The following is a 13,433-nucleotide window of genomic DNA, read 5'->3' as shown; positions in this document are numbered from 1 at the left end:
AGTGCAAGCCAGAGAAAACAGCTATGTAAAGACCCTAGGTTGGGAGCACGCCTCTCAGGTTAGAGAAACAGGAAGGCCAGTATAGCCAAAGCAAAGTAGTCGGCAGGAGGGTGGTAAGAGATAAGATCTGATGAGTAACAGGGGGCGGGAGTGGCAGATCCTATAAGGCCTTGTGGAAACCTAACATAATACCTTGCTCCATAGTAGGTGTTCAATAAATGTTTGGCCAGTCATCTTTTGCAGTCCAGGATTATCACCAAATAGCATTTATCTATGTATTTATTAGAGGGACATGTGCCTACTTTATTCCAGGAGCCTCTCAGTAGTTCTACATAAGGAAAGTATTAACAGGGCAGTGAACCCGTTGTAGGCATCAGAGATCAAGGCAAACACTGTATTATTGCAACTGGAAGCAGTAAACAGATGCCAAACATTGTGGCTGCTGAATAAACGTGCTGGGCATTTCTGAAAAGCCTGCTAGGGTTGGGACAGTTCTCATTCCATCGTAATCACAAGCCGCTTTCTGGGAGAGAAGGCTCTACCGTGAGATGTGGATCCAGATTTCCAGCCTAAGAGGAAGGGCTTCAATGATTAACTTTCAACTTTCAGTCCCGGTACCTAGTGCATTATTCCCTGGAGAAAGCAGGGGTGACATTAACACAGGTCTCAAGTGGCTCTGGGTGTTCTTGTGCCTTGACTGGCCTCTGAGCCTATCCTGGGTTTCAATGGTTGCATTTAATAAGTACTGAGTGAATGAAGGAATGAATAACCCTTTTCTCTTTTTTCATAGCCCATTTTCCCATAGCCTCCCAAATTCAGGCTGTCCAAGAACTCTGACCACAGAAGCATCAGCTCCACCAAAGATGAAGGAGGCAGAGGGAGAGATAGGGAGCTCATTAGCAGGCTGTCAAAACGTTTTTAGGGGCTGGAGGGAAAACTACTGAGGACAAGATAAGTGAGAGTTCTTGGCTCTCCGTGTCTTGTAAAATGAAATAGGCAGATTGCATAGCTTAGGGCTAACTTCAACCTTGGGTTTAAGCTCAGACCCTTAATTAGGCTGTCTGGATCTGTTTTAACATCATGTCAAGGAGTCCAAAATTGTGAGTTGGAGCCTTGACTCTGTTCCGCAAGCTGAGCTCCGCTTAGCCTCTGCCAGCTGCTTAATGGGAGAACGATCTAGAGAGAAAATAAATGGGTGAGTGAGGGAATGTTACAAAACAAAGGCTGCCTGAAACATCCTCAAACACACATCCTATAAGTTAATCAGTTGAGTCATCTTCACATATGAAGAAAAGACACACTCATATAGACTTTTTCTAGCCATGAAAATGGCTCAACTACATTTGTAACCATTATGTTCATAGGTCAAAATAACTGAAGCTTACTGTGTTCTTGAATGTCAGTGCATTACACTTAGAACCTTGTGTACCCTCAGCTCTTGGAGATGCCTTTTCTAAGTTCCTGTGTAGCACTGACTTTGTCTGCTGTAGCCTAGGTTTGGTGAACACTTCAATTCATACCTTGGAGACCTCTCCATGGGCCATAGAGATCTTTTTATCTTAGGATCCATCATTTGTTCATGCAATATAGAAAGAAGGGCAGTGACTATATTTTAACCGTAATCAGCTTATAAAAATATGTCCAGCTGGTAAGAGTTTGACCAACCATCTTTCTACTCATCAGCTTCAGGTTTTATATCTAGAGAACTAGACAACTCTTGTTTCATCCTTAAGGTTTCTTGGCAGGAACATAAAAACAAGTTTCACGCTAGAAACAACCTTAGCAATCATCTAGCTCAACGCTTTCATTTTACTGATCAGGACAATAAAAGCCAAGGCATGTGCATAACCCAAAAACAGGGTGCCAGTCCTTGACACTGTTGCTAAAGTCTCATTTTCCCCCTGCCAGATTATTGTCAAGACCTAGGCCACCAGGCGCAGCCTCCTCTGCCATTCCCATTTCCTGCTGAAGTGATAGGACAGTCACAGATTAGCGGGATCACTAAAGCTCAGGCAGTGTTGAATGAATACCTGAGTACACTGGCTCGTGTGGTCACAAGGTGTCAAAATGGATTCACCAAATTTTGTTCTCCCAGAAACATCTCCTAGTCATTCAAGCAAATGGTGTGTGCTCAACGCATTCATGTTTTTCTTCTCATTTGAAAAGTTCTTCCTGAGTTCCCAGCTCAAGTGGTCACTGTTCATGGCCTGGCCCATAACCTGAGCCTTTGGGAGGGGGTACTTTCTACAGGTATACAGGCTTATATGTTAGACTGGATTTCATTGCTTAAAATGCTTTTCTCTCAATGTGAGTTATTTAAAAAACAAACAAACAATGGTGGAGCGAGGAGATAGTTGTCCTTGAACTATTCTACTTGTTTCTGTTCTGGTGCACATATCCCTTACCAAAGTTGGAAAAATTACACACTGTAAATTACTCTCAGATCTCTTGTCATTTAAATACAAGAAACTTCAGTCCTTCTTGCTTTCTCTTTCTTTTTTTTTTGGGGGGGGGTCATGGAGTAGGGGTGGAGGCTGTTGCTAGAATCTAAGCTCTGTGGTCAGGCTTGGCCCACAGTAAGAGATACAGGAATTAATGGAAGTATTATTCTATAAAAGGTCTGTGGCTCAGAAAATCAACTACCAGGCTCTGACATAACATTTGACATTTGGCACCAAGACTTCCATGATTCCTAATCATCATTAGGAACCCAAGAAGGGATCCCAACTCCCTGTCCTAGCCTTGAGATGTCGTGGATAAATTATGAGAAGGAAGCTTTTTTAAAAGAAAAGGAAGCAAATAAAAATAAAAGGAATCTTCGTGTTGATTTGATCCATTCTCAGACTTCACTACAAAACTTCACTAAGATAAAAAAGAGCTAGTAGCAGATCTGGGCCTGTACCAAGCCCTCCTTGTCCCCAGTACTTTGCTTACTACATCTGACAGTCTTGCCAGGGACTATCACCACAAGGCAAAGTCAAGTTCTGTGACAATGAAGTCCTCATAGACCTAGAACAGAAATAGAAGATACAAAGTATACATGCTATACACTTCTGTCCAGCGCCTGGAGAGGTCACTAAAAATCATGACACGTTCCCCGTGGAGTCTCCGCAGGACCTCAGGCACCCACTGCCAACCAATCAGAGTTGGCACTCGGGAGAAAATCTATCTGCCATCCCTGTTCTAGAGGAAATAAAGATTTCATAAGCCAATGAATTCTGGTCTTGACCTGTCTTCTCAAGATGAGTTGACCCTCTGGCCAAGAACCTCACACCTTTTATTGCTCTTCACAATCCTCATATACCCCAAGGACTTAAAGGTGATGTTGCGAGAAGGTTTTCGAAAGCATGGGTCTGCCAGACAGAGCAGGTGCAGTGATTAGTCATGACTCCAAGCCAGGCACGGTGATTAAGAAAAGCTAAATTTATATTAAATTATCATAAAGTCCTAAAATACTGAACATAGTGGTTAAATAACTCCAGAAAGTCCAATCTCTCCAGTGAGTAACGTTAAAACCATTACACATGAGCGCGGGAGAATCACTTCCATTAGTTTAGGACAAGAGAGGTTTTGCTTTTTACATAGTGAATCAGTGCTCAAATAGAGATTTCTTCAAATATGTCTTTTCTACATTCTGAACAGCCCAAGTGCAATAAAATCCTTCCCCCTTTCCAATCAAGAAAATGCCACTTTTCTCCTTTCTCCTCATCCTCAACCAAGAGTCTGAGGACCCAAAGTGCTCTTTTTTTTTTTCCTGCCCCATCAAGTGTGAAATGTCCCCCTTTCCTCTCATAAGTGGCAGCTTGCCTTTCCCCCTTGGTGTACTGGAAAAGACCTGCTGGCCTGGCCAGGCTGTCCTGGGTCCTGTGTGGGCCCAGATCTCGCTTGGCTACTAACAACAGGGCTAAGGGCTTGTTACCGGTCTCTAGCAGCCTTAGAAGTGACCAGAAAAGCTTTGCTCTTATCCATTTTTTTTTTTTTTTGCTCACATGTTTGGCAGTTGATTTCTCAATACTGAGAACCACAGGAGATGTTTCAAATCAGGAAACTTCCCCTAAAAGCCCTCGCCTCTATTCTCAGCCCATTGTCCTCTCCTGTTGCTTCTCATTCCTGGGTGGAGGAGGTCTGGAGCTGATCCAGGCAGAGAGGACTTCATCAGTGGTTCTACCTTTCTATACCCTGCCCCCTACTTTGTGTCTTGATTTAGCCCTCCTCACCACCACAAGGCTAAGTCATAAAAAGCAAATTAAGGGGGGAAAGGAGGGAGCTATGTAGAAGGTTTAGGGCAGAAAACAAGGTCTCAACTCCCCTGACACTAGCACGAGACACACGCTCTCGGTGTGAATGGGCATGAACCAAGTGACGGCATCACAGCACGGAAAGTCAGTCACTTAGCTGGGAAAAGAGTTGGAATGGGAACTTCACCACCCCACAGCCACAGGTTCTCTGTCCACTAACTTCGATCCCTGAGCACTTGAGAGAGAACACAGGAGGTTCAACCTCATGGATACTTCCCTTTAGGCCCTGGGTACCCCAAGTCTATAACCCAATCTCTCTTCCTGACCATTTATGAAGACTTTTGGCCCTTCTTTGAAAAGTTGTTTCAGGGTCTCTATGCTCAGAATCCCAGAGAATGAGCGGGGAAAGAGGGGTGGAACATGAAGGTCCAGGTGATATGCTACTTTGGGTCTGGACAGCGCTGGTAAGACATGGCAGAGACTTAGCGCTCGGGGCCCCACATTCCTCAAGCCCCTGCTCACAACCCAGTTACTTAAGAGTCCAAGACATAGGAAGGGTACTGGCCAGCAGTGGCACCAGCAGGAGAATTCATATTACCCGCTGCCATATGGTAAGGGCCCTGTCATTGGAAGGTAGAAAAGCCTCCGGACAAACTAGCGGGAGTAAGAACAGTTTGAGCCACACCCAGATCTCACCAATATTGGCAGCTGAAAAAAAAAAACAAAAAACAAAACAAAAAAACAAAACCAGCAGCTCTTAGGGCAAGAATAATATCCATTGCCAGCAACGGACAGGATATGCGGCCCAACGTCCCTAAAAGCTTTCTCATATTACCAATGCACTTGAGGCTGGAGGCTTCTCAGATGCCCATACCAGCTGGGCTCACTCCTCCTTCCTCTCTCAGCCTCTATCCTTCATCTCTCTCTTTACCCTTGGCCCCTGCCCCAGCTCCGAGAGGCAAGTTCTCTCGGAGAAGCAGCCAGGCCGACGACTCTGATGGGGGAGAGGGAAGTCTTGGATCATCAGTTCTTGTGGGGCAAGGTACCAGGGAAAAGGGAGGTGGAGCTCTGTACTGACGAGGAATCATTACTGAGCCTAGTTCTGGGGCTCAGGATGGAGTGCAAGAGGTGAAGTTTGCAGTAAAATCCAGGTCTAAATTTTCAAGATGCACCATCATTTCTCGTGCACAGGTAGTTATGGACTCAGGTGGCAACAGCTCCCCTGGAGGACTCGGGAGCGGTTACGGGGTGGGAGGTGGAGGAGAAGGAGGAGCACATAGGAAGGGGGCCTGTTGTGTAAGTGAGCACAAGGACCGGAAGTCCACGAAGGAGAAGGAACAGGCAAGGAGGAAAGGGAACAATGGCGTTTAGACCTGGCTCTCTGAGGAGAGCTTGCGTTCATGTTTCCAGCCCGTGTCTGGCAGAGAGCCCCGTCTTTCAGGAGTGGTTGCGGTATGGACGCTGCTACATTCAGACTGCTCTTCCTGCAGCAGCTGCTCCGTCTCCATGTCATCCAGGGAGCCAGAGCTGGCCTGGATGGACACTGTGTCTGTCTTCATGCACACATGATCCCGCAGAAGGCCCCCCCGTGAGCTGCGTAGTTGTTTGAGGTCATCCCACTCGGCATCATCCCCAGACAGAAGGCAGATTCCCTCTACAATCTTGATCTTCTCCTTGGTGTAGTTATGGTCAGGCCCGCCCTAGGGTAGAGAGTGGGGAGACACGGTCAGCTGGCTCTGTATAAAGGATCTCATGGTGAACCAGAAAAGGAAATGGATGGGGTGAGAGGAAGTGTAAGGGGTTGAAAGTTCCCACAAACAAATGGGGAGACTTGGTCAGAGCCAAGAGATGAATCAGCCTAAAAGGAGAGTAGCAGCTAGGATGATTATTAATCTTCTCAGACAGGGAGGAGGGAGACCCATGGCTTCCAGTCCTGCATCATCCACCCACTGGCTATGTCACCTTGGGCAAATTATTCAGCATCTCTAAACTCAGTCTCCACATCTGCAGTGTGGGGAGGATGACAGTATCCATACCTCATAACCAACTGTGGTGAAGGTTCAATGAGGTGAATGCACATAACATAGTTAGTAAGTAGGTGCTTGACACATAAGATAGTTAAATCATGTTAGGTATTGTTACATTGTTATTGTGGTTTATTAATGGGACATCATGCTGATATACATGATCAAAAGCAATTGACAGAGGCAAATTCAATGTGCATTTAGTTGGGATTTTAAACTACTTCTGTGCTCTTTTGTTCTTAATTCTCTTCTTTCTTTTTTTTAAACATTTATTTATTTTTGAGAAAGAGAGACACAGAGCGTGAGCAGGGAGGGGCAGAGAAAGAGGGAGATACAGGATCCCAAGCAGGCTCCAGGCTCTGAGCTGTCAGCACAGAGCCTGACACGGGGTCTGAACTCAGGAACCTCGACATCATGATCTGAGCCAAAGTCTGATGCTTAACCGACTGAGCCACCCAGGCGCCCCTCTTCTTTCTAATTTTGTTAAGGAGAAAACTCTTGGGAGGTAAGACAGGAGGAATCTAGAAAATCTCCTTATTTAAATTTTGAGTGTCAATCCATTGGGACCTCATAACCTATAATCTTTTCTGGGAGGTTACTCTGGTTCTGCTCCCATTCGCCTTGGGGCGAATTCCCAAGCAACCTGGGATTGTTCCAAGGACAGTCTTAAGTTCTACTCAGGCTTCTTCTCCCATTATGGATTTCTCTGAGAGGAGACTTACTCCTGATTTCTGGGGGACACCAACCCAAATTCCACCACTACCAGGAGAAAATGGACCATGGCTTAGGTTCTGACCTAGGACAGTGTTCCCGCCAAGAGCTCTCCAAATGCCCCTCTGTTTTAGTAGCAATTCAACTCCACAGATATTTATTGAGCCCCTACATTAAAGAGGATACTTTGCTGATTGCTCTCTGGCAGTGAAAGCTCCCTTAATAGAGCAGAGACAGACACAGACAGCACACAAGCACACATGTGCACATGTAGATACACACACTTGCTCACCCAGCACACCCTCCAGGCTGAAATTAGCATAAGATTAGAAGGAGCCATGCAGTGTCTTCATCTGAGAGACACACTGGGTAAGTGAGGGAGAGGTGGGAGACATGGCATTGGCAGTTTGGGGGGGGGCACCCACTCCCTCTACAAACACACCGCAACAGGTACCTGAAATCAAGAGGAAATCAGAAGAGAAAGGGTGAAAGACTGTCAGAGGGGTGAAAGAGCTGCTGAGGAAAAGCACACAACAGAAGAAAGAGGTCACACACTTGTTAAGTTCTAAACTGTGACCCTTATTATGGTTCTTTTCTGGGGTATCAGACACTCCAGGAACCTACAACTAATTGAGAATGGGCCCTACCACCATCCTTAAAACTGTTTGAAAACTATGCCTGCAGGTTCTATTTTGGCTTATAGTGGAAGCTTTTTTATTTAAGGTGGAAATTCACAGATCCAGAAAGCATGGGATTATTATGTAAAGTGTACTCATTATACATGGTGGCCCTGTAGATGTGAGGGCAAGTTCTGACTGTGCTAGACGGGCCAAGAGAGTAGAACGATTAGGGTTTCGTAAAGGATATGGCTTCCGATAAAGAGCTACAGGATTTTAGAAAAAGCAGCAGTTATATTAGACTAGGAAAATCTGAAGTCCCAGGCTACTGATTCCTTGTGGAAATGGGACTATTTTTCAAGCCTAGACATTCAGCAAATAATTTTTCACTGAAACAACAGAGGAGTTAAAAGAACAAAAGCATGTAAACCTTCAAAACTCTAGACAAATCTCATAAGATTCTGTGATAAGAGGAAGAACAGCAAAAAACCAAAAACAAACAATCCCCCCCCCCCAAAAAAAACAAAACAATAACAAAAAAAACCCCAGCCATTGCCAGAGAGAGGTGCCAACAGCTTGGATCAGAGGTTAGAAAAGGGAGAGTCCAGGAGCTCTCGGGTTTTTGAGGGTATTGTCTAGGAGTACAGGGTACCTCAGAGGGGCACAGTGTCACTGCAGGGGAATGACGCGTACATGAGAAAAAACCTATAAGTCTATGAGCCTCTCCTGGCAGGAGGTGCATACTCCCATGTTTCAGACCCAGACCTTCTGGAATCTGCTTTCTAAGCTTGCTCTTACTAAGGCCCCTCAAGCTGGTCCCTCAGACAGTCTACGTCTGTCCAGAAACCCAAATCACATTCATTTTTTTCTGTTCACTATGACTTCCAAAATGGTAGTTGGGACTACCCAGCATCCCTCACTGATCCATTCAGGCAACTGAAACATATTCTTCCCTTTCCAAAAAAAAAAAACAAAAAAACAAAAAAAAAACCACAAACAAACAAACAACCACCTTGAATATAAATTTTAATTTTTACCTCTTTCTTACAGCACAGTTGATTGTACATGGCTGGTTTCGGGATTGCTTCAATTTTCACTTCCTGAGTGGAAGTTCGGTAGGAAGGATTGCTGTAGGTCAGGTTCCCCATTCCTGGATCCGTTAACTTGGACTTTTTGTGTCTTTAGGAGAAAAGGTCATGAGAAATTAGTTCAAATCTTTATCGGGATGATATCTGGGGAAGTTCTAACCTGAATGTGGTAGGCAGCCTCTAAGACAGCCTTAGCGATCCCCGTCTCCTGGTTCTCCCACCTTCTGAATCCCTGCTCCTTAAGTGTGGGCCGCATCTGATGACTCATTCACTTGTTTTTATTTATTTTTTATTTTTAATTAATCTCTACACCCAACGTGGGGACTGAATCCACAACCCCAAGATCAAGACTTGCATGCTCCACTGACTGGGCCAGCCAGACACCCCTGGTGATTCACTTCTGATGAACAGAATATACAAAAGGGATGGATGCTACATTAGGTTCCAAAGAAACTTGTGGCTTCCATCTTAGGTTGCCCTCACTCTCTCTTATGCTAGCTCTGGGGAAGCCAGTTGTCCCATGGTCAGTTGTCCCTTGGAAAGCCCCACAAGGTAGGGTACAAATGAGTAGGACCTACAGTCAACAGCAGGCAAGGAGCTGAGACCCTCAGTCCAACGGCCTGTGAGGAACTAAATCTTGCCAGCAGCTACAGAGTGAGCTTAGAAGGGAATCCCTCCCGGGGCGCCTGGGTGGCTTAGTCGGTTAATCGTCTGACTTTCGCTTAGGTCATGATCTCGCGGTTCGTGGGTTCGTGCCCCGCGTCGGGCTCTGTGCTGACTGTCAGCTCAGAACCTGGAGCCTGTTTCAGTCTGTGATTCCCTCTCTCTCTGACCCTCCCCTGCTCACGCTGTCTCTCTCTCTCTCCTAGAAATAAAACATTAAAAAAAAAAAAAAAAAGAAGGGAATCCCTCCCCAGTCAAGCGCTGAGATAAGATCACAACCCTGGCTGATACCTGAACTGCAGCCTGCAAGAGACCTCAAGGCAGAAGCATGCAGGTAAGCTGCACCCAGATTTCTGATCCACAAAAGCTCTGAGATAATAAATGGTTATCATTTGAAGTGAATCCACTGTGTCAAGACAGATCTATGTTTCAATCCCACATCTGTTACTTATTAGCTGGGATCTTGGTGGGCATAATCTAAACTTTGTGAGCCTCAGATCTTCATCTGTAAAGTGAGGAATACTAATGCGTTATGTGGCATTGATACATCTTCACTAAATAGTAACTGTTACTATTATTATTAGCATTGTTGTTGTTGTTGCTGCTGTTGTTGTTGTAAGCCGGAGCCACAGAAGCATAGCAAAATCCTGGTATTTTTGCTGCAAGCTGTGCTTAAAGCATTTGGAGAAAATATACAGAGGGTCATAAGAAGGATTCTAAACTGAAAATGGACATTCCACCTTCCCAGGATGATCCCTACTGAGTAATGACATACCAAATGATATTGTGCTAAAGGCCGTGGTTATGTGAAGAGAAGGTCATTTCCACCTTTGCTGGCAGAGTAGTGGTAAAACAAGATGGCAGCATCAGTCCCAGCTCTGCCTCTTCCTGTGTGACCTTGGGTAAGGCCCTCTGTGCCCTCTGCATCCTAGTCTCTAAAGAGAATCCCAAGGGCTGCTGTGGTCCTAGCATGAGAAACCTGCTTGGGCTGTGAATGGTGAAGAAGAGTCAGAGTTCAGGCTCTCTCTTGCTCTGACCAGGGACCTATCTTTGACATGAAGCTAGTCAGATGCGGAGCTTCAGGAGATCACAGATAATGAGGATCCGTGAACACGTGGCCCCTGCAGTGAGGCTGAGGTTACCTGTACAGCATCAAAGCTGCAATCGCCACCAAAATCAGCAGAATGCTGAGGAGTCCACCAATGACGTAGCTGACATGAAGTCCTTCCCCTAGGAAGAACAAAGAGATACTAGGCAGGGACCACTGACAATCTTCCAGCTGGTAAGAGGGGTGGGAAGTCAAGGGCTCCTTTGGTAGCAGTTGGATTCCACACCACCTGAGGATAGCCAGGGAAGAGGCCGCAGGAGTAAGGGTAGGGGGCTGAGAAGAAATCTATCAGCCTGTCTCCAATCTCAATTCCAATATTTACTACCCATGTGAATTAAGCCAAGATGCTTAACTAGAAGCCTACGTTTTCTCATCAGTTAGATGTAAGTAATAAAATGTTCATAGTCTGGTGGCAATGACATGTGACTGTGTATATTCATACACATATATGCACACGCGTGCATGTGCACACATATATACAGCTTAACAAATGGCTGGCATATGTAAAGCACTCTGTAAGTGGTAGCTAGCTAATATGATTATTTTTTCTGTGGATTTAGTCTGAGAAATGGGTTCGACAACCCCAAAGAGTCCCTATAAAGGTTTTGGAAGATATCAGTGAGATTCAGATTCCTTATTTCTTCTTTCCAAAACAGTTGGGCATTCAGGACTCACCTGGCGCAGCAGGTATGGCCTCATTGGAATGTGCACAGAGGCCCAGCCGGGCATCCTTTTCAGAGCATCTGTGGGGCAGAGAAAACTGAATGTGAAGGCTACTTGTATTTCATAAAGATCTTGCCTTCCTCCAGGGAACAGGAAAAGTCCTAGGAAGGATGTCTTTTGAGTGGGGCTTTCTGATATTGGATTGCACCTGATGGGAGACATCAGAAGCATAGACCAGGAAATACAGAAAAATCAGTGTCACTGTCTTCAAGATATCGTATCATGTTTAAATGGGTTTTAAAATATGCTCTCTTTTTTTATTTTTATTAAAATTTTTTAAAATTTTTACTTATTCTTGAGTGAGAGAGAGACAGAGCATGAGTGGGGAAGGGGCAGAGAGCAGAGGGAGACACAGAATCTGAGGCAGGCTCCAGGCTCTGTGCTGACAGCGCAGAGCCTGACACAGGGCTCAAACTCAAAAACCGTGAGATCATGATCTGAGCCGAAGTTGGATGCTTAACTGCCTGAGCCATCCAGGTGCCCCAAAATATGTACTCTGTAAAGAAAATTCCTCTATAAAAGAGAATCAGGATTGGAAGGAAGCTAGAAGTGCTGAAAGAACACTAAGGATATCAATAGCAGGGTTCATCCAGCTACCAGGATGTTGGAAGAAATTACCAGCCAAGGAAACCTCTGACTGGATACAGATGATCACAATGTCTAAACAGACCTTTAAAAAAATTGTTTGTTTTCTCTTCATTCTTTCAAAAGAGGCTATGAAAGACATCCAGAGGCTAGGCTCAGGGAACCAACTTGAAATGCTAAGAAGGTAACTTCTTTGTGGCACATTATGAACAATCAATTAAAGGCATCTCCTGGGGTGCCTCAGTTTGTTAAGTGTCTGACTTTTTTTTTAATGTTTGTTTATTTTTGAGAGAGCACAAGCATGGGAGGGGCAGAGAGAGAGGGACAGAGGATCTGAAGCAGGCTCTGCACTGACAGCAGAGAACCCAATGTGGGCTCAAACTCACAAACTGCATGATCATGATGTGAGTCAAAGTTGGACACTCAACCAAGTGAGCGACCCAGGTGCCCCTGTCTGACTCTTGATTTTGGCTCAGGTCAAGATCTCATGATTGTGAGATAGAGCCCTGCAACAGGCTCTGTGCTAGGTGCGGAGCCTGGGTAAGATTCTCTTTCTCTCTCTTTTTCTGCCCCTCCTCCTGTGTATGTATGCGCACCCTCTCTCAGAAAAATAGATAGATAAATAATAAAGGCATCTCCTAAAAGGCTAGAGAAAAGCTACTTGGAAGAGCATCTGAAACCAAGATGCACTGAGTCTTCAAATAGACTTTGACCTTAAGAAAATATCTGTGTAGGATTCAAAAGTTTTCTAAACTATCCTAAAGAAAATCAGATTAATCATGATTGATAGTACATAAAAGTTAGTGAGAAAAGTACATGTTTATGTCTGGGTGTTTGCTTTTCTATATAAACTTCTAAAAAGAGGATATGGGGGAAATAGAATGGATTTGATCATGTGCAAATTTTATAATTTTATTTATTTTTATACCCCTAATTCTAGTTCTTAGACTATATTTACTTTTTAAAAATGTTTATTTAGGGGCGCCTGGGTGGCTCAGTCAGTTAAGTGCCTGACTTCAGCTCAGGTCATGAGCTCATGGTCTGTGGGTTTGAGCCCCATGTCGGGCTCTGTGCTGAGAGCTCAAAGCCGGCTTCAGACTCTGTGTCTCCCTCTCCTTGCCTCCCCTCTGCCCCTGCCCTGCTCATATCTGTCTCTTTCAAAAGTAAATAAACATTGAAAAAAATGTTTATTCATTTTTAGAGAGAGACAGACAGAGCATGAGCAGAGGAGGGGCAGAGAGAGAGGGAGACACAGAATCCAAAGTAGGCTCTAAGCTGTGAGCTGTCACCACAGAGACCAATTGGGAGCTCAAACTCATGGGCCATGAGATCATGACCTGAGCTGAAGTCGGATGCTTAACCAACTGAGCCACCTAGGTGCCTATTTACTTATTTTTTAAGTGAACTCTATGCCCAACATGGGGCTCAAACTCATGACTCTGAGCTCAAGAGTCACATACTCTACCAACTGAGCCAGCCAGCCACTGCACAAATTTTATTATTTTATTTTATTATTTACTATTTATTTATTATTTTATTTTACTTTTTATTTTTTAAAGTTTATTTTATTTATTTACTTTGAGAGAGAGTGCATGCATACATGTGTGTACATGTGAGAGCAGGGGAGGGGCAGAGAGGGAGAGAGAGAGAATCCCAAGCAGACTCTGCACTGTCAG

General features: G+C 44.7%; 1 protein-coding gene across 1 annotated transcript in view; it reads right to left on the bottom strand.

The window, feature by feature from the left end:
- Positions 1-3,405: 3,405 nt before the first annotated feature.
- Positions 3,406-13,433, bottom strand: part of LRP4 (LDL receptor related protein 4) — a 52,299-nt gene continuing 42,271 nt past the window's right edge. Inside the window, exons 35-38 of the mRNA XM_039226758.1 lie at positions 11,125-11,192; positions 10,484-10,571; positions 8,628-8,769; positions 3,406-5,938 (exon numbers count right to left, since the gene is read on the bottom strand). Coding sequence (XP_039082689.1) covers positions 5,606-5,938; positions 8,628-8,769; positions 10,484-10,571; positions 11,125-11,192 — 631 coding nt within the window. The 3' untranslated portion in view covers positions 3,406-5,605. The remainder of the gene's footprint in view (positions 5,939-8,627; positions 8,770-10,483; positions 10,572-11,124; positions 11,193-13,433) is intronic.

The sequence above is a fragment of the Hyaena hyaena genome, unplaced genomic scaffold (assembly GCF_003009895.1).
Source record: "Hyaena hyaena isolate Hyena2069 unplaced genomic scaffold, ASM300989v1 scaffold_23, whole genome shotgun sequence".
In the NCBI taxonomy this organism is placed as follows: domain Eukaryota; kingdom Metazoa; phylum Chordata; class Mammalia; order Carnivora; family Hyaenidae; genus Hyaena; species Hyaena hyaena.
Note: the sequence above shows the minus strand (reverse complement) of the source record. Positions and strands in the feature narration are given on the sequence as shown.